The sequence below is a fragment of the Nyctereutes procyonoides genome, unplaced genomic scaffold (assembly GCF_905146905.1).
Source record: "Nyctereutes procyonoides isolate TBG_1078 unplaced genomic scaffold, NYPRO_anot_genome, whole genome shotgun sequence".
NCBI lineage: Eukaryota > Metazoa > Chordata > Mammalia > Carnivora > Canidae > Nyctereutes > Nyctereutes procyonoides.
Window position 1 is genome coordinate 15,970,546 of NW_026575044.1, and position 23,681 is coordinate 15,994,226.

At 52.5% G+C, this 23,681-nt stretch overlaps 5 protein-coding genes across 11 annotated transcripts in view; 3 read left to right on the top strand and 2 right to left on the bottom strand.

The window, feature by feature from the left end:
- The window catches only part of NUP210L (nucleoporin 210 like), an 81,441-nt gene extending 79,696 nt beyond the window's left edge, over positions 1–1,745 (top strand). The window contains exons 38-40 of the mRNA XM_055324386.1: positions 879–983; positions 1,262–1,336; positions 1,422–1,745. Coding sequence (XP_055180361.1) covers positions 879–983; positions 1,262–1,336; positions 1,422–1,525 — 284 coding nt within the window. The 3' untranslated portion in view covers positions 1,526–1,745. The remainder of the gene's footprint in view (positions 1–878; positions 984–1,261; positions 1,337–1,421) is intronic.
- A 153-nt stretch (positions 1,746–1,898) lies between these two features.
- Positions 1,899–3,167, bottom strand: RPS27 (ribosomal protein S27). The gene is made up of 4 exons (XM_055323719.1): positions 3,008–3,167; positions 2,625–2,733; positions 2,356–2,466; positions 1,899–1,984 (listed from the first exon to the last, which is right to left on the bottom strand). The coding sequence occupies exons 1-4, from the start codon at positions 3,011–3,013 to the stop codon at positions 1,956–1,958; spliced, it is 255 nt and encodes an 84-aa protein (XP_055179694.1). The 5' UTR covers positions 3,014–3,167; the 3' UTR covers positions 1,899–1,955.
- Positions 3,168–5,032: 1,865 nt separating this feature from the next.
- On the top strand, positions 5,033–12,477 carry RAB13 (RAB13, member RAS oncogene family). 3 transcript variants are annotated; one of them, XM_055323727.1, is made up of 9 exons: positions 5,033–5,514; positions 6,784–6,844; positions 7,618–7,678; positions 7,913–7,990; positions 8,098–8,187; positions 8,266–8,331; positions 8,418–8,471; positions 8,675–9,529; positions 11,224–12,477. In XM_055323727.1, exons 1-8 carry the CDS (start codon positions 5,391–5,393, stop codon positions 8,750–8,752), a joined length of 612 nt encoding a protein of 203 aa, XP_055179702.1. In that variant the 5' UTR covers positions 5,033–5,390; the 3' UTR covers positions 8,753–9,529; positions 11,224–12,477. The 3 variants fall into 3 exon arrangements, with proteins under 3 accessions (XP_055179702.1, XP_055179700.1, XP_055179701.1); XM_055323725.1 differs by having other exon boundaries at positions 5,261–5,514; positions 8,098–8,163; XM_055323726.1 differs by lacking the exon at positions 5,033–5,514 and adding an exon at positions 7,008–7,234 and having other exon boundaries at positions 6,811–6,844; positions 7,317–7,678.
- A 126-nt stretch (positions 12,478–12,603) lies between these two features.
- JTB (jumping translocation breakpoint) lies at positions 12,604–15,337 on the top strand. The gene is made up of 5 exons (XM_055323729.1): positions 12,604–12,987; positions 13,094–13,131; positions 13,295–13,377; positions 14,302–14,381; positions 14,790–15,337. The coding sequence occupies exons 1-5, from the start codon at positions 12,902–12,904 to the stop codon at positions 14,944–14,946; spliced, it is 444 nt and encodes a 147-aa protein (XP_055179704.1). The 5' UTR covers positions 12,604–12,901; the 3' UTR covers positions 14,947–15,337.
- Positions 15,338–15,449: 112 nt separating this feature from the next.
- CREB3L4 (cAMP responsive element binding protein 3 like 4) lies at positions 15,450–21,971 on the bottom strand. 5 transcript variants are annotated; one of them, XM_055323724.1, is made up of 9 exons: positions 18,870–19,226; positions 18,567–18,804; positions 18,317–18,438; positions 16,640–16,732; positions 16,394–16,500; positions 16,239–16,307; positions 16,043–16,127; positions 15,765–15,861; positions 15,450–15,647 (listed from the first exon to the last, which is right to left on the bottom strand). In XM_055323724.1, the coding sequence occupies exons 1-9, from the start codon at positions 19,053–19,055 to the stop codon at positions 15,454–15,456; spliced, it is 1,191 nt and encodes a 396-aa protein (XP_055179699.1). In that variant the 5' UTR covers positions 19,056–19,226; the 3' UTR covers positions 15,450–15,453. The 5 variants fall into 5 exon arrangements, with proteins under 5 accessions (XP_055179699.1, XP_055179696.1, XP_055179698.1 ...); XM_055323721.1 differs by having other exon boundaries at positions 15,454–15,647; positions 19,139–21,968; XM_055323723.1 differs by having other exon boundaries at positions 15,454–15,861; positions 18,912–19,056; positions 19,139–19,218.
- Positions 21,972–23,681: the final 1,710 nt, after the last annotated feature.

Below are 23,681 nucleotides of genomic sequence, written 5' to 3' on the forward strand. Positions count from 1 at the left end.
AGCCTTCACGTTCTTCACACAAGCACATTGAGTGCCCACTGGTTTATGCCAGGCATACCTAGTACAGAAATCAAATTTAAAACAGGGCCTAATTAACAAAATAGTAATTAGTTCAATGAAGCCAGAACAAAGGGGTACTGGAAAGGCTGATAATGTCCCATAAGTTTTATTTGGACTCTTACCCTATGAACATTGGAAAGCCAAAAGCTTTGAACAGTTGGACCTAATCAAGGATTAGAATAGAAAATTATTTTTAGGGGCAGCCCCAGTGGCGCAGCGGTTTAGTGCCACCTGCAGCCTGGGGTGTGATCCTGGAGACCTGGGATGGAGTCCCATATCGGGCTCCCGGCATGGAGCCTGCTTCTCCCTCTGCCTGTGTCTCTGCCATGAATAAATAAAATCTTTAAGAAAAAAAAAAAAAAAAAAGAAATGACATCCAAAGTAAAAAAGGACAGGAGGACTCCTGGATTTAAGAGGTGGTTGGTGATTGGTGATCCAAAGATTTTCAGGGTAGAAGGAATTAGAACCGGAAGCTCAGTTGCCACAATTACAAATCTGGTGAAGAGAACCAAGTGACTTGGGATTAAGGTACACAGGAAAGGCAACAGGTATTTAAGTAGCAGAGTATTTATCCATTTGTAAGTGGAGAAGAAACAGAAGAGTCAAAGTTTGGGAGTTTATAACCTAAGGAGATAGGAACAAGCCAAAAAAGAGGTGGAGGAGCCAAGTACATAATTCGCCTCTTTTAGAATCCAAACTATTTCCCAGAGGGCTGGGCTGGAACTTCTGCTGGATACCCATGATGGGTTTTCAAATGTGGTCACCTGCCCTAAATGCTCTAAGTAACTATTACATCTTTTGTTCTGACCAATGCACAGATCAGTGTAAAGATTCAAGTGTCCTCCAGAAGTTCCTGAGCTCTCACCAGACCATCCTCTTTACCCTTTTTGCAATGCTGGCATCAACAGCTTTCATCTTTCTAGGTAAGGAGCCTTTACGTTCAACACCCTGGACTTTTAACTTAGAAACTGCTTTCCTTTAATTTCACCTACAATGAGGATATAAATCAGGTGTTTATTACATCTTATTTGTGATAAGCAGCTGGAACTCATTCAGCCTACCTAGCCCCAGTCACCAAGTGGATGACAGGTCCTGCTCAACTTACCAAGTAGCAGTAAACTGCATGTGACAGACCCCACTCAGAACTGGAATCCACTGCTAAACCTTGAGATAATGGGGACGTCTGCCTTGTTTTTTCCAGCATACAATGCCATCTTAAACAAGATACAGACAGTTCCCATTGTTTATGTGCCAACTGTAGGAACATCACAACCAGGTAAAGAATCACCACCCTTACCTTTGAAAAATTCAAATACCCACATTTCGTTCACACTTCATCTGTCTCTCATTTTTACTCCTAGGTTCTTATACCCCCACCATACGTTCTCCTCCGCCTTTCCTGAGTTCCCAACCCCCACCAGCTCAGAGTCGGCTACAACACTGGCTGTGGAGTGTAAGGCACTAAACTCCACGTAGACAAATCCCTTCAGCTGTAAAGAACTGGAGCCATAAGCCCCCAAACTAGGTTTCCAAAAACTGTAAATAAAGGATCGATCCTAAGGTGTTCGGCACTAAAGTGGTGTGGTAGACTGTTTTCAACTAGCAGTTAAAAAATGGAAACCTAAGAGTGAAAGAAAATATCCCATTTATATAGCATCCCATGTTTCTATCAAGTTCCAAAGATTTAATCAGTGAGCCTAGCTGGATAGCAATGTTCCATATGGATTTAAGTACTTGGCCACTTACTTGCCCCAAATGACTAGCAGTCCACTCTTCTGGGTGCCCCTGAGTACTTGAGTAGGAACTTCCTAGCAGTAAAACAAAGACAATAAACAGGATGTATCCAAAATCTGTTTATTCGGATAGTGTCCCACTCATCTTGATTCAGGGAGCTCTTAGTGCTGCTTCCGCCTGAAGGAGCATCCTGGAAGAAAAAACGGTTCAGAGGTTGATAGCAGCCTACTTATCCTGCCACCCCCAAGAAACGAGCTTGGCTGCTAATCCATCCACAGGAAAACTACATCTTTACTTTCCTCAAAACTTATAGCTACCATCTCAGCCGTTTATAGCCCTCGTGCTCGCTCATATGAAGCCCCTTTCATCATTACCCAGGTACAGCTTTAGGTTTGTTTCGGATCTAAGGAATGTGTGGTTTCTGGCAATCCTGTTGCGGGAGGGTGGCCGGCGGACTTTCCAATCCAACAGCCTGCACGAGGCGGTCTGAGGACACACGACACCACCCCACCCACGCTCCAAGATTCAAGCCCCAACGACGACGTTCGCTCAGCAGCTCACCTTCTGTAAGCCTTGCTTTTCCTCCCGTGGGCTGGCAGAGGACAGTAGAACAGCCGACACACAGAACTACCGTCTGTGCGTGGCTGAAGACGGTGGTGATTTTGTAGCATCCTAGGAAGAAATGTCAGGAAGCGGGGAGTGAGGACCTTTCAGGCCTTTTCAGGCCCTCCTCGCTGGAGCCCGCTCGGAACCCGCCGCTCTCCTCACCCCGGCCCCGGGGCCCTCCCCTCCCCCTCCAGCGTCGTTCCCCCCCTGGCGGCGCCCCTCACCCGGGCACTTCACGTCCATGAAGTAGGAGTTGGGACTCTGCACCAGGCGCTTCTTCTTGTGCTTCCTCTTCTCCTCTTCCGGGGACGGGTGCAGGAGATCCTTCGCAAGCTACGAGGGCACAAGGTGTGGTCAGAGCGGCAACGGCCCGGGGTAGTAGGGTGGGGAGGAGGAGGAACAGGAGCAAGAAGCAAAAGCAGCGGCAACAGCCCGCACCGCCCGGCGTCCGCAGCGGGGCCGCCATCTTACCCCGCCCCGGGCCGCCCGCCGCCCGCCCCCGGCCGCCCGCGGTCCGCGGCCGGCCCCCACGGCCCGCACCCGGCGGAGGAGCACGCGCGCGCACGGGGAGCGAGGGCTCCGCCGAGACCCGGGCAGAGGAACTCACGGGCATGTTCTCGTGGGGAGGTCGTCACCGCCGGAAAGGAGCGAAAGCGGAAATCCTGCCGCTTATATCCGCCGCCCGCCGGAAGTGACGCGCGCGCGCGTTCGGCCGCCATGCCGAAGTCCGCGCGCCGCCTGTGGCAGAAACCAAGCGCCTTTGGACGGGCTGCTGCGCCGCGACCGTGGGAGCGCGTCCGTAGGGTACGCTGACGAAGAGGCGCGCCCCGCCCTGCCTGCGACCTCTCTGCTTCCTTTGCTGTTTTTCCGTGGGTTTACTTTGCCCAGTCAGCACCCCGAAGTGTAAACACGGGAAAAGAAGGCCCGCCTATTTCCCCGCATCCCCAGCTTGCTGCGAGGTCAGCGGCTGTTTTGTTTTATCCAGTGGTTTTCCTCTAAGTGACGATGACATCAGACGCTGGCGTAGTGCTCGCCCTGGGCGGCTGTGGCGGCCGGACATTGCACACCCGCACCGACACACGGGAAAGGACGAGGAGAAAGCAAACCGGGACCGGAGCCACGTCTTCTGCTGTCGGGCCCAGCGTCTAGAAGGTCCCTTTGTCACCAGAGGACCGAAGACTTCTCGACGGCGTCTGGGAATCCAAGCAGAGGCGTGTGAGCTCCGGTCAGGGGCGTGGAGTGTCGGGTGCAAACACCCGCCCCGCGGCCAGAGTCGAACTTCCAGAGTGACAGCGGCACTGGGAAGAGGGATCTCTGACGGGCCGGAGTCTGGACAGAAGCACAGTGTGGATTGACGGACAAAACCCAGGGCCAGACGGAGGGGAGGCATAGTTGCCGGAGCTCCGAGTGAAGGGCAGAGCGTCCGGGGTCGGGTTCAGGAACAGCTATTGTACCCCAGCATCGGTACCGTTTGGAGGGGTGGGCACCACACGCACCACACTCTGGGGATGGAGTCCAGTTCCAAGCAAAATGGAAAAAAACAAAAAAATTGCTGGGTTATTGTCAGAATTAATGAAAGTTGAAGAATAAAGGACACTTTGGCTAGTGAGGAGAAATAGCGAAAACTCAAGATTTGTGATACAGCTTGAAGACATGGTGGGAGGTGAGAGAATGGACAAAGTGGGTTCAGTGGTGGTGTCTGAGAAGGGGCAAGCGCCGGCGCGAACGTGACCGGATGAGGGAAGTGTAGTGCCAGTACGCTCTACACGAGGACAATTCTGACCCACTGTTAGAAAAGCAAATAGTTTGAACAGTTTTTTTTTCCCCAAAAAGCAAAGATAAACTTGTTTCTTTATAGCCATGTTTTCCACTTAAGCTTTTTCCTTGCCTTTTCACAGCCCTTTCATGTGGTCCCAAGAGGGCGGCCTCAGGGCTGTGTTAAAGATCCATACCTCATCCAAAGAATGAAACCATGGGTCCCTGAGTGGCTCAGTCGGTTAAGTATCTCCTTTTCGGCTCAGGTCATGATCCCTGGGGTCCTGGGGTCGAGCTCCTTTTCGGGATCCCTGCTCAGCGGGGAGCCTGCTTCTCCCTCTCCCTCTGCCCTGCTGTCAAATAAAATCTTAAAAAAAAAAAAAAAAAGAATGTACGAAACCAGACATTTATGGTACCAATATCTCTCTTCCTGTAACTGGCTTGTCTGAGAAACGCACACACAGGGTCCCAGAAGGAATACTGTTGCTAATGAAGCCCCAGAATGTGTCTCTGTGAAAGTGTATCTGTATGTGTGGTATATGATGTGTGTGGGGGGCTGTGGTATGGGGTGTGCTGGGGGTGCGTTGTGTGGTATATGGGTGTGTGTGTGTGTGAGATATGGTATATGTGTGGTATGTGCGTGGTGTGTGTCTATTTGGTGTAGGGGATGTGTGCGTGGTATATGTATGTGGTGTGTGTGTACGTGGTATGTTGTGTAGTGCTTGCTGTATGTGTTGTGCGGTGTGTATATTGTGTGCTGTGTCCCGCCTCTCCCCCTCCCCCTGCGAGGCGGCAGCTTCCTCGCGCGGTACAGCAGGGGGCACCCGGTCCCAACCAGAGCTGGTGCTCCTGGCGCGCGGTAGCGATCCCGGGAAGCTGGGGCGGGACCTGAGGGCCGGGAAGGCCGAAGCCCAGAGGTGCCCCGAAGGCGTCCACCCCGGAGTGACCCTCGGGTCCTCGAGCTCAGCCCCCCGTGTCGCCCAGACTCGGCCCGCGGTCCTGAGGCGGCCAGGGCGGCGGGCAGCGGCTACCCTTTCGCGGCCGTCAGGGGCAGAGGGCAGGCGGCCGGGGGCGGGAGGCCGGGGGTGGGGCCCACGGCGGGGCCGCCTCCCCTCCGTCCCGGAGCCTGGGTGGAGAGGGAGGGAAACTCTTCCTGGCCTGGGCTCCGGGCAACTCCGTCCGCCAGTCCCGCGGTCCCGCCCCCCGGCGCCGCCCCCGGCTCCCCAGTGTCCGCCATGGCCAAAGCCTACGACCACCTCTTCAAGTTGCTGCTCATCGGGGACTCGGGCGTGGGCAAGACCTGTCTCATCATTCGCTTCGCCGAGGACAGCTTCAACAACACCTACATCTCCACCATTGGTGAGCCCGCTGGCCAAGCCCCCGACCCTCGGCGCCCCCAGGCCTTCACCCCTGCATCTCTACCATCGGTGACCCCTCTGGGCTCACTAGCCCCGGCGCCCCAGGCTCCCAGGTTACTAGTGGCCCTACTTTTCAGTGCCCCAGAAGGAGGCTTCTAAAGTCCAGTGTCTTAGCCCCCATGTCAGCCCCAGGCCACACACGGCTCAGGATGGTTCCCGACCTCCAAGCTCTCTGAGGCCCCCAGTAACTCCCTGTGCCCGCCCCTCATTTTCCTGGTACCGTCCTTCTCTGGCATCCCCCAGATCCACAGGATCCGTCTGTCCTTCCCGCCGCGCATCTCCCCACCGCCTCCCTAGAACCCCTGACCGGTTCGTACCCAGCCCCCCAACTTGCTCTCCAATCCCATCAGCCTCTTCCTGTCCTGCTGAGTTCCATCCCAAGCACTTCCCAGTCTCCCTGCCACCACTTCATGGGGGTTGGGGGTGGGGAGGTTGGAACAGAGTGGCTGGCTGTGCTGAAAGGGGAGCCCGAGGACCAGGATGGTGAATGTGCGGTCAGCCAGTCAAGGAAGGTGGGAGTGGGGGAACTTTTGGGGGCTCTGAGTCAGCCTGGTGACTCAGCGTCCTCTTGGGGCTCCCCACAGGCTCTGGGGAGGGGCCCGCATTGCCACTAAGAACGCTGCTTCTCTGCTTCTCCTCCCCCTCTTAGTCCACCTTCTCTGGCCTGGGAACAAAAGCCAGGGGAGTTTCAAGACCATTCTGGTCAGGAAATGGAAGGAAAGTGCCCGTCTTTCCTAGTTGGGTCGCAAGAGGAGTGGGCCTGGCCCACTAATGGACACACAGATGGCATCAGCCTTTTCTGGCTGTTGGTCCCAGAGGCTGGGGATGGCTGGAGCCTCAGACTACTGGGTTCTGGGGACCAAGAAAAGAGGAATCAGAAAGCTCTCTTTTGAGGGAGACCCTGAATTGGGAGAGCTGTGAACTCGTGCCTCTGAGGGGACCCAAGCGGCGCTTTACACTTCTCTGCAGAGTTTCTGTCACCTCCCCCTCAGGTCCGTGACATCCCCAGAAAAACAATATGCTTACTATACAAATACAGAGTTGAGAAAAATTCTCCTAGTCTTACACTTGCAACAAGGTTGCTTCCCAGGCGCACCCCCTACAGAATTCCTGGCACTGCTGGCACTCCATTCCTGGTCTCCCCTGGTTACCCCTTGTGCCCCCCATGTACCCACATGGCCTCAGCCTCACTGTGTGTGTCCCCTCCTAGGAATCGACTTCAAGATCCGCACTGTGGATGTAGAGGGGAAGAAGATCAAGTTGCAGGTCTGGTGAGTGAACCCTGGGCTGCGAGGCATATTCCCTCATTCACCTCTGAGCACCAGTCCCCTCCCTGTGGCTGCCCATCTCTCCCTCTCCCCTCCTGCTCCTTCCGGTACTTCTCCCAGGCCACTTCCTATCCCCCACTCAGACGTCCTTCCATCTCTCTTCCAGTTCACTCAACTCTTTTCAGCTCTTTGGTAACTCTTGCCTCTCCTGGCTCCAGAGCCTTCTCTGAACTTGACAGCAGGTGTCTGCAGAGCTGTCACGTGGAGATGGCATGAAAGCCGATCCATGGCAAGCAGCAGAATTTGTTAAGTCTGTACTCTCTCTCAAGTCTGGGGAACCCAGAAAGCCGAGGAAAGAGGGCTGACCTGCCACAGGACCTGGACATCCTGAAGGTGTGGAAGTGGCTGGCGGCTCAAAGGTTTAGGGTGCTACAGATAGAAGCAGATTGTGGTTTGCATTCTCCTTCTGATGCAGGATGACCTTCAGTGATGGAGCCTCTCGAAATCTCTGTCCTCCTTTGTAAAACAGGGGCCAGAAAACATGTCTCCCAAGGGTAGGGTGAAGATGGTGCTTGGTATAAAGTATTCAATGAGACCTTGTACCTTAAGCCTGTGTCCTCTCCCAGCCATCCTCCATCCTTTTCTCCCTTTACTGTTTTCTGATTCTGTTTGGTTCAGCCCCACCCTGGTGTAAAAGCTAAGTTCTTAGCAGGGGGGATTCACTCCTTGGAGAAGCATTCCCTCTGTCCTGCCCCACGAAACATGCCACTTTTCAGGGACACAGCTGGCCAGGAGCGATTCAAGACAATAACTACTGCATATTACCGTGGAGCCATGGTATGAGCTGTGGGTCTGGACGAGGGATGAGGCCATAAAGTGGAGATTTCTGAGTCCCCAGGGGCTGAGCTTGGGCAGGGAAACTGGGAGGGGGCTCTGGGTGACAGGGGAGGGCCCCATGTGGACCAAGGGGTAGATTCATGGGTAGAACTTACAGGGTCACTTAAAGGGGCAGGAAGCAGAAATGGGGGCATGTGGCCCAAGGCTCCATGGTGAACTCTTGCCATTCCCCAGGGCATTATCCTCGTATATGACATCACAGATGAGAAATCCTTTGAGAATATCCAGAACTGGATGAAAAGCATCAAAGAGGTGAGGACCCCCCCTAGAGAGCCAGAGGACTGGGTAGAACCTGGAGGGTGAGGAAGCCATGAAGCTAAGCAGGACCCAATTGTACTCTTCCTACCATTTGCTTCCAGAATGCCTCAGCTGGGGTGGAGCGCCTGCTTCTAGGGAACAAGTGTGACATGGAGGCCAAGAGAAAGGTGCAGAAGGAGCAGGCCATCAAGGTGAGGGCCAGGCCAGATGGAGCTGGATGCCAGAGGGTGCTATCCTTGACCCACCTCTCTTCTCCCTCCACCCCACAGCTGGCTCGGGAGCATGGAATCCGATTCTTTGAGACAAGTGCCAAATCCAGCACGAATGTGGATGAGGTGAGCCACAGTCTGTGCCCACACCTGCTCCTGGGACATTATTGGTCGGCAGGCCTGTCCTCACCACTCACTCCTTTCCCTGGCAGGCTTTCAGTTCCCTGGCCCGGGACATCCTGCTCAAGTCAGGAGGCCGGAGATCGGTGAGTTGGTTCTGTGGGACTGAGCCAGCTGAGTGTGTGTGTGTGTGTGTGTGTGTGTGCATGCGCGCACACGCATGCTAGAAATGAAACCCCAGGAAGAGGAGCACTAACACTGCCCATGAGAGTAGGTCCCCTTCAAACAATGTTGTTTCAGACCCCAGCCCACCATTGTCACTCTGATCCCGGTGCCTTTCCATCTCTAGGGAAACAGCCACAAGCCCCCCGGCACTGACCTGAAACCCTGTGATAAGAAGAACACCAGCAAGTGCTCCCTCGGCTGAGGACCCTAGGCCCAGAGGCTGAACCTCAGGGAGGCAGGGCTATGGGTGGGCAGGGGAGAAACAGCAGGTGGGGCGAGGGGAGGGGGTCTAGAGGAGATAGATGGTGGAAGAGTAGGGAGCAAATGTAAAAGAAAACAGGAAGGGGAGAGGAGAGAAGACAGGACAGGGAAGGAGAGGCAAGGAGGAGAGAGAAGCAAGCGAGCAGAAAAAGGTGAGGGGGTAGGAAGAAGGGGAGGAGGAAACCACTAGCCCTGGGTGTCAGCCTTTCCCGGGACTTGAGGGCAGACACAAATGTAAATAAAAAGTTGACTTGTTGTTACTGAATCCGGCTTTAGGGTTGTATGAGGTTGGCTCAGCACCCCTCTAGAGATTTGACCCTAGGACTCTACATGCTTTGGCTCGGTATGAAAGGCCACCACCCACACAGAGGTCCCTGGTTTGGGTAACGAAATTTATCATCAGACCTAATTCCTGCCTCTAAGGTGGTTGGGCTGGGTTCCTGTGACACCAGGACCTGTCCCTACACAATGAGGAAAAGAGCAAGGAGGTTCTCTGAACCTGAAGGTCTGGTCATCTTTCCATTATGGGGTTTAGAGGGTCCTATGGGCAGAGCCTTGTCTGGTTTCCAGGACTCTTTTCTTTTTTCAGAAAGACTCTTTCTTGGGCCTTCCCAGGGGAGTGACATGCAGACTCAAGGAAATAACAGGACCTTGTACTGTTTAACCTGTGATTTCTTCAAGCGTCTCTGATTCCGCCAGTAATCCTTTTAGGTAGCTGGTAAGCATTATTTTCCACTTTCAGACACAGAAGAGGTTTATTTAGTCATAAATTTTTTTAAAATATTTTATTTATTTATTTGAAAGAAGGAGAGGGAGCACAAGCGGGAGGTGGGGGGAGGCAGAAGGAGAAGCAGACTTCTGGCTGAGCAGGGATCACGATGACCCTGGGATCATGACCTGAGCTGAACACAGACACTTCACTGACTGAGCCACCGAGGCGCCCTAGTCATCAATCTATTGAGCATCTGATATGTGCCATACAACATAGTCAAGTTAATATAATCTTTGAGTGGAACTTACAAGAAGGACAAGAAAATTTTAACAAAAACAGCTCCCAATTACTGAATTACAAAGAGGCAAAACTATTGGCATGCAAAAGAACCAGCACCGAGATCCCTGGGTGGTGCAGAGATCCCTGGGTGGTGCAGTGGTTTAGCGCCTGCCTTTGGCCCAGGGCACGATCCTGGAGACCCGGGATCGAATCCCACATCGGGCTCCTGGTGCATGGAGCCTGCTTCTCCCTCTGCCTATGTCTCTGCCTCTCTCTCTCTGTGTGACTATCATAAATAAATAAAAATTAAAAAAAAAAAAAGAACCAGCACCAAAAATCCCAGGTTTGCTGCACACTGCCCTTAAACATTCATAGCCCCTGTTGATCCTTATACAATAGTTTCTAAACAGCAAAATTACCTCACAGATGACCTTTTATCAGGAATAATGAAAATGTCACATTTGATTTGGACAAAATACCATTAAAAGTTTAATTCACAGATAGGAAGTTCAAGGCAGGGCAGCCTGGGTGCCCAGTGGTTTAGTGCCGCCTTCAGCCCAGGGCCTGATCCTGGAGACCCAGGATCAAGTCCCACATCGGGCTCCCTATGAGGAGCCTGCTTCTCTCCCTCTGCCTGGGTCTCTGCCTCTCTCTCTCTCTCTCGTGAATAAATAAATAAAATCTTAAATTAAAAAAAAAAGGAGGGATCCCTGGGTGGCGCAGCGGTTTAGCGCCTGCCTTTGGCCCAGGGCGCGATCCTGGAGACCCGGGATCGAATCCCACGTCGGGCTCCCGATGCATGGAGCCTGCTTCTCCCTCTGCCTGTGTCTCTGCCTCTCTCTCTCTCTCACTGTGTGCCTATCATAAATAAATAAAAATTAAAAAAAAATACTTTAAAAAAAAAAGGAGGGATCCCTGGGTGGCGCAGCGGTTTGGCGCCTGCCTTTGGCCCAGGGCGCGATCCTGGAGACCTGGGATCGAATCCCACGTCAGGCTCCCGGTGCATGGAGCCTGCTTCTCCCTCTGCCTGTGTCTCTACCTCTCTCTCTCAATCTGTATGACTATCGTAAATAAATAAAAAAATAAAAAAAATAAAAAAAAAAAAAGGAAATTCAGGCATTTAAAAAATCCCCACACCTATTGTGAGGAAGCAAATGGCACAACCCTGGGTCAGCAGCAAAGCTTTCTGTGTTGCTGTTTGTTGGTAAAACACACCACCGGGAAAAAGCCTGACCATGCTGGGAGAACTTCAGGATAATTGGATAAATGTGTTAAGTACCAAACTTCTATGGGGTAAAGATCATGCCTAGGCTCTGTAGTCAACTGCCCAGCTGGTGTACTTTGCTTAAGGTTATGAGAAAAGACTTGCTATTTTGTGAATCCCAGAAAGAACACTAACTGACATCTTCATCACACCCCAGGGCAGATGTTTTAAGATCCAGTTTCAGTGTAGAGACCTACTCAGTTGCTTGGTACAGCTATTGGAAGTGAGAGCTTACAACTCCCACAGCTTGTCAAGAGACGTGGTCAGGTTTGATAAGATACTAGAAGATTTCGGCAAGACTTTCCGTATGCCTAAAAGATACTGGAGAACACTCACACCTACTTTCCGGAACATACAACTACTGAGACACAGAAACAGCAACTTAACGGAATGAGGGTATAGTCACAAGAAAAGTAAAGCTCAGTCTCAACTGCCATCTAATGACCTTTCCACAGTCTGATTGTTCCTGCTTCTGAGGAGCCAGCTCTATGTCTGAAGGGAAGATAGAATTTGTAGGACATCACAGGGCTTACTTATACTCTCATTCCTGGAATAAAGTGCTGGTGCCCTTAGGGCTGCGCGGTGGAATCAGCGGCTGTTGTAGTTTAAGTTAGGAAGGCTTCTTGGGCCAGAAAAGTGTGGGATAGGGTTAACAAGAAAGTCTGGGACTAGCCCTTTCGCCTGAAGACGTTGGGGAGAGCAGATTACCACCAATGACCACTACTGACTATATATGTGAGTTTCAGTAGGTCATCGAGGCTGCACGGTATGGTGGTCTGTAGCCCTAGAAGGAGGATCCGGCCAGGGTCCCACGGTGCCCACGACCCGGGAGGAAGCACAAAACCAGCGCAGGCCCACGGCCCAACTCTGACTGCAGGGGGCGGCACGGTCTACTTGGGCTCCCACTCACTGGGTCACCTCGGAAGTCACTTCTACCCCGAGCTTACTCGCAAGATACCAGAGTCCTGAGCATTACTGAAGACACGCAGACCTAAGTGTGTAATTCAAGAAGCAGGGCAGTAACAGGCGCCGTCGTAGGGGAAGGAAAGGCTCCCGCCAAACCCCGACGCTGCCAGTCGGCGACTCGGCTCTGGAGGCTCCCTGGAGGGTGCAGGGCCTTGTCCCGAGCACACCGCATCGGAGTCGGCGGCAGACGCGTCCCAGGCCGCAGGGACCACGCAACCAACCAAACTCCAATGAGCTTCGGAAAGGCGACAGCGCGCCCAGGGGCAGCAAGTGCAGCGTCGCCTCCCGCCCGGCCACCGGGGCCACCCTGGCGTTTTCTCAGGCAGAGACGACTGTGCTTCCGTGTCGCTGCTCACGTCGCCCAGAACGGGCCCACGAACGACAGCCCGGGTCGTCCCAGCCCGAGCCAGCCGAGGGAAAATGAACCCGGCCGGCGGCCTCCAGCGGCCCCGCCCCGCGCGCCTGCGCGGAGCGACGCAGCCTCCTGAACCTTCCCCGCTCCCGGCATCCCCCGAGGCTGCGGCGTCTCTCCCCCCGCCCCCCCGCGGCCCGGCATCCTCCGCGGCCCGGCATCCTCTGCGGGGCAAGATGGCCGCGACAGCGACGGCCCCGGAGGTGACGGGGCAGTAGACCGTACGCGCCGCGGCTTTTCCCGAGGTCCGTGCGGGTCCGAAGACGTGAGCTCACAGCCCCGTCCACAAGTGGCCGTGGGGCCGTCCCAGTAATGCCTGGGCCCTGACAGGCAGTCCCAGCATTTCGCAGCCCTGACCTGGAAGCTCCCGGAGGGCTGCAGTGTACGCGCCCCGACGGAGGCAAGCGGCCAGTCAGGCAGGTCCCTTGGTCCCGACGGGCGCGACCCTGAGCACTCCATGCCTGCGGGCGCGGGGAGGCACAGCCTCCCCCAGCAGCGCAGCCACCTGTGCTGGCTGCTCTGCGCTCTCACCTTACAGCTCTGGTGAGAAGAGGCTGAACGCCGAGGACGGGAAGGGAGGGGGGAGGGGCGAGTCCCTATCTTCCGGCCTCTGACTTGTGCCTCCCCCCCCCCCCCCCCGCGGCTGCAGCCGAGCGGAGGCTCCTGAGAGGGCAGAGAAGCTGTCAGGTGGGTGATGCTGCGCTGATCCGACACTCCCGGGAGCACAGGTGGGACGGGGGGCGCCGCGGCGAAGGAGGGCGCTCAGCTGTGCTGGGAAGTGGGATGGGCAGCATCTTTGGGAGAAATTTTTTCAGTGAGGTCTGGGGCCGGCATTTCTCTCCCTCTCTAGTGAGCACCTCAAATCTGCCTTGCTGGCTGGTGGAAGAGTTTGTGGTGGCAGAGGAATGTGCTCCGTGTTCTAGTTTTCGGGCCGTGAGTATTCGTTCTCTCTCTCCGTCTCAGTGTGCCGCTGCATCGTCCTCCTGTAGTGTTCCATGCAGCCTCAATGTCCACACCTGAACCTGTTTTTCCTCTGAAAACGTGCCCTTTCCTAAGTGAATGGGAGTATTTGGCTAATAATCATGTTCACTTTTTAAAAAAGATCTCATTTGGGGGGGGGGCGCCTGAATGGCTCAGTCAGTTGAGCCTCCGACTTGGGAGGTGATTTCTCAAGGTCCTGCCCCTTCCCTTGCTCATGTGTCCTCACTCTCTCTAGATTAAGAAAGAAATCTTTAAAGATTTTTTAAAAAACCTGTAATTAGGGCGGCCTGGGGGGCTCAGTGGTTTAGCGTCGCCTTCAGCCCAGGGTGTTGATCTGGAGACCCAGGATCAAGTCCCATGTCGGGCACCCTGTATAGAGCCTGCTTCTCCCTCTGCCTATGCCTGTGTCTCTTTCTCTGTGTCTCTCATGAATGAATAAATAAAATCTTAAAAAAAAACCAAACCTGTAATTATTCCAGATGGGTTTTTAAAGGTTTTGTTTGAGAGAAAGAGAGCATAAGCCTGGGGGAAGGACAGAGAAAGAGGGAGAAACAGACTCCTGATCAGGGAGCAGCCCATTGCCAGGCTGGATCCCAGGATCCCAAGATCATAACCTGAGCCGAAGACAGATGCCCATCCAACTGAGCCACCCAGGTGCCCCTAAAATCTTGTTTTTAAGTCAGTTCTACACCAATGTGGGGCTCAAACTCAACCCCGAGATCAAGAGACACATGCTCCATGGGCTGAACCAGCCAGGCACCCCAGTCATGATGATAATTTTTAATCCAGTAGGCCCTGGAACCTGTCCCTGTCCCTCCTAGACTATTGCTCAAGTGTCCTTTCATGATATGTGCTTTGGTCCCTTTTTCCTGACAGAAAACCACCCCTGAGTGTGGCTCCACAGGGTACGTGGAGAAAATCACATGCAGCTCTTCTAAGAGGAATGAATTCAAAAGGCAAGTGCTGTTTTTCATCTTGTAACCTCCTACATCACCTCTTGTTCTCATGATTTTAGGGAGACTAATAGTCCTACATCTTCTTCTCTGTCTAGGGTAGCATGGCATATTGGAAGAGGGGGGAACCAAAGTATTTAAATCCAAGTCCCAGCTCTACTTCTCAGCACTTCGTCACTGGTCTTATTTTCTCATCACTAGATTTGATTAATACCAGCTCTGTTTAACTCACTAGAAAATAAGTTGTAGATATATTTGAGTGGGGTTTGTTTAGGGTAAACATGTTAGAAGGGTAACTGTGGCTTCCTCTGTTCTCCTCAGGTATATCTTGGTTAGGCTTCACTAGAAGGGAGATTGGAGGGAGTGGTGGTCCAGCCTTCCCTGGGAATAACTGTCTCTTCCTGCTCTTAGCTGTCGTTCAGCTCTGATGGAACAACACTTATTCTGGAAATTTGAAGGGGCTGTCGTGGGTGTGGCCTTGGTCTTCGCTTGCCTTGTCATCGTTCGTCAGCGACAGCTGGACAGAAAAGCTCTGGAAAAGGTCCGGAAGCAAATCGAGTCCATATAGCTACCTCCCACTCTTCAATGGGGTCTAAGAGATTATATCTCAGACACAGACAGAATGAATGGATTTGTGCCCCTCCTTCTTAGGAACCTGTGGTGGTATCACCTTCTCTATCTCTTGTTTAGATCATTAATGAGCAAAATATAGTTTTTTTCTCTATTATAATTTGGTTTAAAAAAATAATAATAATTTGGTTTGGGACAGGAAGTCCTGGCGGCAGAAATGAGATAGCAACCTTCAACCCCAGTTTACCAACTACCTATCTTCTTCTTCTACTTATTTAAAACTTTCAAGATGTAATTCCAGGAAAAAAGTTTATTCATCAGCCCAAACTTCTGTTTTCCCTCAACCCTAACCACCCCCAAAAATAAAATTGCAGATGTATAACAAAGTATCTGCAATGACTGGTTATATAGCCTGGGCCTTGAGTACAGACCCTAAGGGTGTCCTGAAATGATTCAGACCCCTGGGGGAACCTGGACTCCTTACTGTGGTTGGGATGTGTCCAGCTCACATCTCATCTGCATGCAAGACAGTCCTGATGTGCCCACCAGGGCCCGTCTTCCCTCCCATCTTCTCAAGCATGGTCCTTGTTGAGCCATTTACATCCTTGGCCCTAGGTGGCCACTCCAATCTGGACTCTACCACCGTGGTCTCCAAATTTTCTATCATGTCCTTATGAGTCAGGATATTTCTAGAAATTACTGGAAAGTGAAAGAAAAATGGCAGTAGTAGAGTGCTTCCTTGGTGGGGGAATCCTAGACAGGACCTCCCTTCCACATCTTGACCACCCTGGGAAAGTAGCCCTGCCCCTGCTTTACCTCCATGAGGCTGGTGATCCTCAGAACCAGCTTCCCGGAGACCCTGTAAGGGGCTGACACTGGGCAGGACGATGAGAGCCAGGGAAAAAAGAAGGATCTGGAGAAAGCAAAAGGACACTTGAGCTGTGGAGACACTAATGGAAAGAACCTAAGGGCAGAACGAACAAAGGGTAGTTGGGATCATCAGGGATGGGAAGGTGAGTATGGTTGGGACTGGGGGTGTCAGGATGGAAGTGTGGCAGAAGATGGTGGAAGTAGGGGGAGACAGGAAGTAGTACCAGAACACAGGTGCTGGTCTGAGCAGCTTTGTTGGACGTTTGGGCAATGAGCGTCTGCAGCTGGCGGAGCTGAGTTACCAGGGAGCTAGAGAAGGATGAATAAAGAGTAAGCTCCCCTGGGGGCTGGGGCACAGGAATGGTGCCCCCGTGTGCCACACACCCTTTTCCAGGGGTGCACACTATGCTTTTCACTTACATGTTGTGCCTCTCCAGCTCCTGGACTTTCTTCTGTAGTTCCTGGTTCTGTGCAGAACAGGCAGCTACCCTAGGGAGTGTGGACAGGTAGGACCGTTTGCAGTTAGGTGGTCCCTGACCTTGCCTTCCTTGGTAAGGAGGGAGGCCCAGACATACCTGCTCTCTAGCCCATCGATGTATTCCTTTTTCCGACGCCGACTGTCCTGAGCTGACTGCTTGTTCCGGATCTTCCTCCTGATCTTCTTAAGGACCCTCTCCTCTGCCTGAGGGCCCAAAGTGTGTCAGTCCTGGGCCCTTAACCTCCCTCAACTACCCCTTAACCTTGTAATACTGGCTCTTTCAGAGGCCACGATGAGACGGGTTGGGGTTGGGACTGGGAGGCCCTTTGGGGAAGCATGTTACCTTGGTGAGGGGCAGGTGAGTGGGCAGGGAAACCCCTTCCTGTCCCAGCAGACGCTTCTCCTCCTCTGTAAGGAACACGGTTTGACAAGGCAGCTGGTAGAGTAGAGAGCAGGGAAGGTAGATGAGAGGTGGAGAGGGTCTTTCCTTTTCTGGCACCCAAGGCCACACACCCCTGTATGCCTTTTGGAGAATTTCCCGTTTGCACTTAGGAGTAAATAACCCTGAAGTGAGCGGAGGGAAGGGACCTTAATTCAGACGGGCTCTGGACCAAGCCCAAGGGACCTTCTGGAGCTGTGATAGGAGACCTTACATTCTCTGCCCCCAGACTCAGGATGTTGGCACCCTGAGCAAACTAGGGAGGGCTTGTTCTGGTCTGCACCTCCCCAGAGCTTAAGGGTATTTGAAGACAGGGAGGAACACACTAAGGTGGGGTTTGCTTAATCTCACAATAAGCAAATGATTCACATTTGGCCATTAACTTCCACTTGGCAGTGTGTTATTCCATCAGGTCAACCTCAGGGAGCTCCCTGGGCAGTGGCCCACTTGCCCTCAGGGTCTCGGCTCCACTTTTGAGACTGAAGCTCTGTCTCGTCTCCAAGAACTCCCATGGCCAGCAAACTTAACATCTTCTAGGAACATAGTATGTGGAGCAAGTAGACGACATCTGGGGAACATGAGCCTACCCACTGAGTAACCTGGCCTTCTGATAACTTTTTTTTTTTTAATATTTTTAATTTATTTATTCAGAGAGAGAGGCAGAGACACAGGCAGAGGGAGAAGCAAGCTCCATGCAGGGAGCCCGATGTGTGACTAGATCCCGGGTCTCCAGGATCACACCCCGGGCTGCAGGCGGCGCTAAACCGTTGCCCCACCGGGGCTGCCCTGATACTCCTTTTTGAAATACTTATGCTTCACTTTAGCTTAAGAGGAATTTGTTTTTGCTTTTGACTCCTGATGGTCTTTGGCTTTTAACCAAACCATTTCTTGACTTCTTGCCTTTTCTTGATGACCGCTTCTTACTCTCCTGAAGCCACAAATTCCCCAGTGTTTTGATGGAAAGCCTAGAAATATCAGACTTTTTAGGGTCCCTTGATTCTGAGTTGCTTGGCTTCCACTCTGGTCTCAGCTTCAAGCACAGCCTGGCCGAGAGCTGAGAATCTGTTCCCTGTTTCACACACAAGCAGTTCTTCCCAGTGACTCTTGGTTGACAGTGACCTGAGCAAGACCCCTGCTCACTCCCACTGCAGGAACCAATGTGGTGCACAGTTCCAGTGGAAATGGTGGCACTTGTTTCTCCTATACCCTGTTTCTCGTAGCCGGCTGGATTCCCAGGCAGCCTGTTCATGTCCTAACCCAAGGCTGAAACAATGGCTGGCCGTGGCTGAGCAAACTGCACACAAGGTCTGGGCTTTCTTCCAGGCCCTATCCCCAGATTCCCTGACCTAACTTTCTCCTTAACTGAGTCGTCACCACCACACCCCCCAAGGGCTTCTATCTCCCTTGTCCTTTCCTGCTCTTAAAGTTGCTCATGCCACTTTGATGTTCAGGCCCATTGACATGAAAAATTGGAGCAAAGAGTTTAGCATCAGTTTCCCCCTCTCTCAAGCCCTTTCCCCACCTGTGTGGGTACATATCTTTGTACCTGGGAGTACTGGATCCAGCTGACTGAAGACTCACCAGGGTGGCAGGAGGCACTGGGTTCACACTGCCTGCTCTGTGCAGGGTGTGAGTGTGAGCATCAAGGGGCAGCTCGCAGACCATGCAGGCCTCAGGCACTGGAAGTGGTGGGCTCCACTGATCTGAGGGAGACACAGGTGACCAGGAGAAAGGAGATGAAGGGAGAGGCACAGGTTGGGGAAACCCCTTAGCCCAAGGATTAGGGCTGGACCTGAAAGGCCAGTGTCCCCTTCCCACAAAGAACACTGACCTAGCTGGACAGAGATGAGCTGCCCAGCTGGCCCTTCCATCCTCTGCAAAACCCCTGCCTCAAAGACAGCCTCACAGAGAGCAGGGGAACTGGGTGCCTTGGGGGCACGGGGACCATCAGGATGGCCAGGGTCCTCCGAGATTCCACTGTCACTGCCAGGAGATGCTTGTGAGCAGTACACTTCATTGGGGTTGATGAAAATCTTCAGAAAATCTTCGGGCTCACTCTCTTGAAGGCCCTACAGAAGGAAAGAGTTCTGGAGTGCCACCTGACCCCAGACCCAGATTCGCCACGGGCCTGGACAGCTCCTGGACAGCCCAGCCCCACCTGCGCTGTTACACTCACACTGCCTGGCAGCCCCTGCTCAGGGGTCCCGGGAGCCTCTGCATGGGGGCAGGGGGGCCCCAGCTCCAGGAAGGCCCCTGCCGAGAAGACCTCTTCTGGGGGCTCCAGCCACTGGTCCAGCAGGTCTGGGGCTCGGAAGTCCATTCTGCGGGCAGAGCTGCAGGAAGGTGAGGGCGGCCTGCCTACCGAGCGGCTGATTCCCCCTCCTTCCCTTCCCCTTTCCTCACCTGCCACCGGGGGTCTCGTCTCGGGCCTTCTCTCCGCTTCAGACTTGGGGGCCGACTGCCGCCTCGGCCCTGCCCTGCCCTGCCCTCCCCACCCCTCTGCAGCCCGCGGGCAGCCTTTCTTCTCTCCAGGATCTCGCATCCTGGACCTGCCCAGCCAAGCCCCGCCCCCGGCCTGACCCCGGGACCGCGAAGTGGGGGGTTGGGAGCCTGGACGTCCGCCAACCGGACTTCAGGAAAGCACGGGCCGCCCCGCCCTTTACGTCCGTTTCTCCTAGCGACAGCAAATCTTCCTGAGGGGTTGGGCTCTTCGGGAAAGGACGGCGATGACTGTGGCCGCAGCATACGAAGTGCCGGCCGTCACTGGTGTCAAAAGCGGCTCACAGGCTGGAAAACAAAACCGGAAAGCCGCGCGACCGGATCGCTGGAGACTCGCGCAAGCATCTCCTCCCCCACCCCAGGAGCTCTTTCCACTCTTGAGTTTGGACGCAAGAGATTTAAGGGGCAGCGCGTGGAGCCAATAGGAGTGCCGTGTCGGGGCAGGCTGCGCGCCGACTGGTCGGGCAGCTGCCAGGGAGGATCCGCGAGCCCGGGGGCAGGTGCTGGGAGCCGATACAACATCGGCCAGGCTGACTGACCTGTCGGCCCGGCTGGAGAAACCAGGACTCCGCTAACTGGCGGGGGCCAGGGGCTGGGAGCCCAGAGGATAACGGCCGCCGAGGTTGGTGCAGGAATTCATCCTACTGTTTGCATGTCATGTCCTACATCTGTCGAGCTCGACAGTGGCGTCCCCTATTTAACACCACGCGACCCTGGGGCAAGGAGCGTTTCCCTAGCCTGACCGGTGAGGACACACAGCCGGGACACCGACGGGCCAGGAACTCACTTGAGATGCAGTCGTGCAGCTGCTCTCAGGGAAGAAGGCCTGAAAGTCTGGGGTGTGGATCCAGAATTCAAATTGGTATTCTCGTAAAATGCGCACGTGCTGAGAATAAAGACAGGAAGAGGACTTAGTATTTATTGAGTGACCATTAGCATGCTCACATTACTCACACAGTTTCCATAGGAAGTCATAGCTGGAAGACAGAAGTGACTTTTTCAAGGTTATTCTGTAAGTAGAGCCAGGGTTTGGAGGCCTGAGCTCACATTGTTTGCACTCTGCTATCTTGCTGGGGTTTTCTCAGATTTCCTGCTCATCTTCCTGCATTCCTGCCCAAGGACTGAGGAGACAAGGTAGGCTTCCTGGATTGATGCAGAGTTCTAAGGAAAGCTGGAGCTGTCCTTGCGGAGATCTTTCCTAGAGCAACAAAGGCCTCAAGGGGCTTCCTACAGGTTGCGTTTGCAGAGATGATTATGTGGAAAATAGAATCTGCTTACATTAATTAGAACTGGATGGCATCACTTTTTAAAATTTTTATTTATTTATGAGAGACAAGGAGAGAGAGAGCGAGCGCAGAGACATAGGCAGAAAGAGGCAGGCTCCATGCAGGAGCCCGACGTGGGACTCAATCCTGGGACTCCAGGATCATGCCCTGGGCCAAAGGCAGGTGCTCAACCGCTGAGCCACCCAGGCGTCCTGGCATCATCATCTTCTAGTATGACTTCTCTTTCGTCTGCTTTATCAAATTCCTGAGAAGGAGAATGACTTGCTTAAGATCACACATCAAATTAAAGTAGATGGGTATGTGGCTGGTTCAGTTAGTGGAACATGCGGCTTTTGATCTCAGGGTTGTGAATCCAAGCTCCACGTTGGGCATTGACCTTATTTAAAAATAAAAATTAAGGGATGCCTGGTGGCTCAGCAATTGAGCTTTGCTTTTGACTCAGGGCGTGGTCTTGGAGTTCAGGGATCAAGTCCCACATAGGGCTATCTATGTCTCTCATGAATAAATAAATAAAATCTTTTATAAAAAAAATTTTTTTAAAGAACACATAGGGGCAGCCCACGTGGCTCAGCGGTCTAGCGCCACCTTCAGTCCAGGGCGTGATCCTGGAGACACGGGATCAAGACCCACGTCGGGCTCCCTGCATGGAGCCTGCTTCTCCCTCTGCCTGTGTCTCTGCCTCTCTCTCTCTCTCTCTCTGTGTGTGTATTCTCATGAATAAATAAATAAAATCTTTAAAAAAAAACACATAAAAATTAATATAAAAAAAACCAAATTGAGGTATCTGGGTGGCTCAGTCAGTTAAATGACTTTTGAATTTCAGCTTAGGGGATCCCTGGGTGGCTCAGTGACTTAGTGCCGCCTTCAGCCCAGAGCATGATCCTGGGGAACGGGGATCGAGTCCCGTGTCGGGTTCCCTGCATTCTGCCTGTGTCTCTGCCTCTCTGTCTGTGTCTCTCATAATTAAATAAATAAAATCTTTTTAAAAAAATGAATTTCAGTTCAGGCATGTTCTCCAGGTTCTAGGATCCACCCCGAGTTGGGGTCTGTAATTAGTGGGAGACTACTTCAGGATTCTCCCTCTCCCTCTGACCCTCCCTCTGTTTTTTTTTTTTTTCTCTCTCTCTCTCAAATAAATAAAACCTTTAAAAACAAAAACAGCCAAATTAAGGTACAGCTGGGACAAGTACCCAGGTGTCCTGTCCTGTTTCCCAGTCCATGATTCCTTGTTAATGCTACTAATTTTCAATAATCTTAAGGAGCACCTGGGTGACTCTTGGTTTCCACTTGGGTCATGATCTTCGGGTCTTGGGATCAATCCCTATATCAGGCTCTGTGCTCAGCATGGAGTCTGTTTGAGATTCTCTCTCCCTTTCCTTCTGCCCCTCCCAGTCATGCTGTCTATCTCTCTAAAATAAATAAATCTTTTAAAAATAATCTCTTTTTTTTAATTTTTATTTATTCATGATAGAGAGAGAGAGAGAGAGAGAAGCAGGCTCCATGCACCGGGAGCCCGACGTGGGACTCGATCCAGGGTCTCCGGGATCGCACCCTGGGCCAAAGGCAGGCGCCAAACCGCTGCGCCACCCAGGGATCCCCTAAAAATAATAATCTTGAAAGCATAATTTGCCACAAACCATAGCATGCATAATATTCTCAAATAGTTTGGAGTTTTCTCCTTAAAAATTTATTTATTTGAGAGAGAGAAAGCACAAGCAGTGGGGAGGGGCAGAGGGATAGGGAGAAGCAGACTCCTTGCTGAGCAGGAAGCCCAATGATGTGGGGCTGGGGCTGGATCTCTGGGAGCAGATGCTCAACCAAGTGAGCCATCCAGGCATCCCCAGAGGTTCCTCTTAACACTAATTTTTATCTTTAAGAGCTTGGGGGACACCTGGGTGGCTCGTGGTTGAACATCTGCCTTTGGCTCACGTGATCTTGGAGTTCCAGGATTGAGTCCCACATTGGGCTCTCTTCATGGAGCCTGCTTCTCTTTCTTTCTGTCTCTGCCTCTCTCTGTGTCTCTCATAAATAAATAAATAGAATCATAAAAAAAAAAAAGCTTGGGACAGCAATGAATTTTTTTTCGGCAATAATAATTATTAAATGATGGTACAGTTCTTTCCCATTTCACTTACATCCTAATCTTAAGAGTCCTATCTGATTCCTTTCTTCTGGACTCTCCCTCAAGAAGTGCTCCCATTCTGACTTAAGGAAGTTGCTGGCCTCTGTTCCCAGAGCCTTAGAGCCATCACTCTGCCTCTTTTTGAGACAAGGTCTTTCTGCCTTTGCAAAGACTAGGCTGAGCCCCCTTCTTAATTTCTTCTTTTATATCCTGCGCTCCCAAGCGGTTAGAAGAGGATTCTGATAGCACAGGGAATGTGGGTCAAAAGATCCAGCCTGGGGATCCCTGGGTGGCTCAGCGGTTTAGCACCTGCCTTTGGTCCGGGGCGCGATCCTGGAGTCCCAGGATAGGGTCCCACGTCGGGCTCCGGGCATGGAGCCTGCTTCTCCCTCCTCCGTGTCTCTGCCTCTCTCTCTCTCTCTCTCTCTCTCTCTCTCATAAATAAATAAATAAATAAACAAACAAATAAATAAATCTTTAAAAACAAACAAAAGATCCAGCCTAAGGAAACAATGAGGATCCTGAGTAGAAAATGATGAAGTTTTGGAATATAGGTGAGGCCCGTAGCCGATGAACAAGAAAGAATTCTTGAGACGTCTTTGGTGCAAAATGGTGGTTTTATTAAACCCCAGGGATGGGACCCGCAGGCAGGAAGAGCTGCTGCCCCGAGCCTGTGAGGGGTGGCTGATTATATACCTCGGAGTTGGGAGGGGTTTGGCGATAGCTTACTCTCTAAGGAATTTTGGAAGCAAGGTTTCCAGGACCTTGAGGGGGCTAGCTGTGGTTGGGAAAATGTCACTTATTACTGTCTAATAAACTCTGAGTAATGAGACCCTTCAGATGGATATCGGTGGGCCATGTGCTTGGGGGATGACTGCCAACCCGGATCTTGGGGGGGTTTAGAGACAAAGGAAATTTCTAAAGGAATTTTTATATGTTAGATTTACAGGATGGGGGGGGGGGCTAAGATTGCCTTTGGCCTTAGCAAAGTATGAACATCCAGGCAGTTGAGCCGTAGAGCAACGTCCTCTGTTCCTGT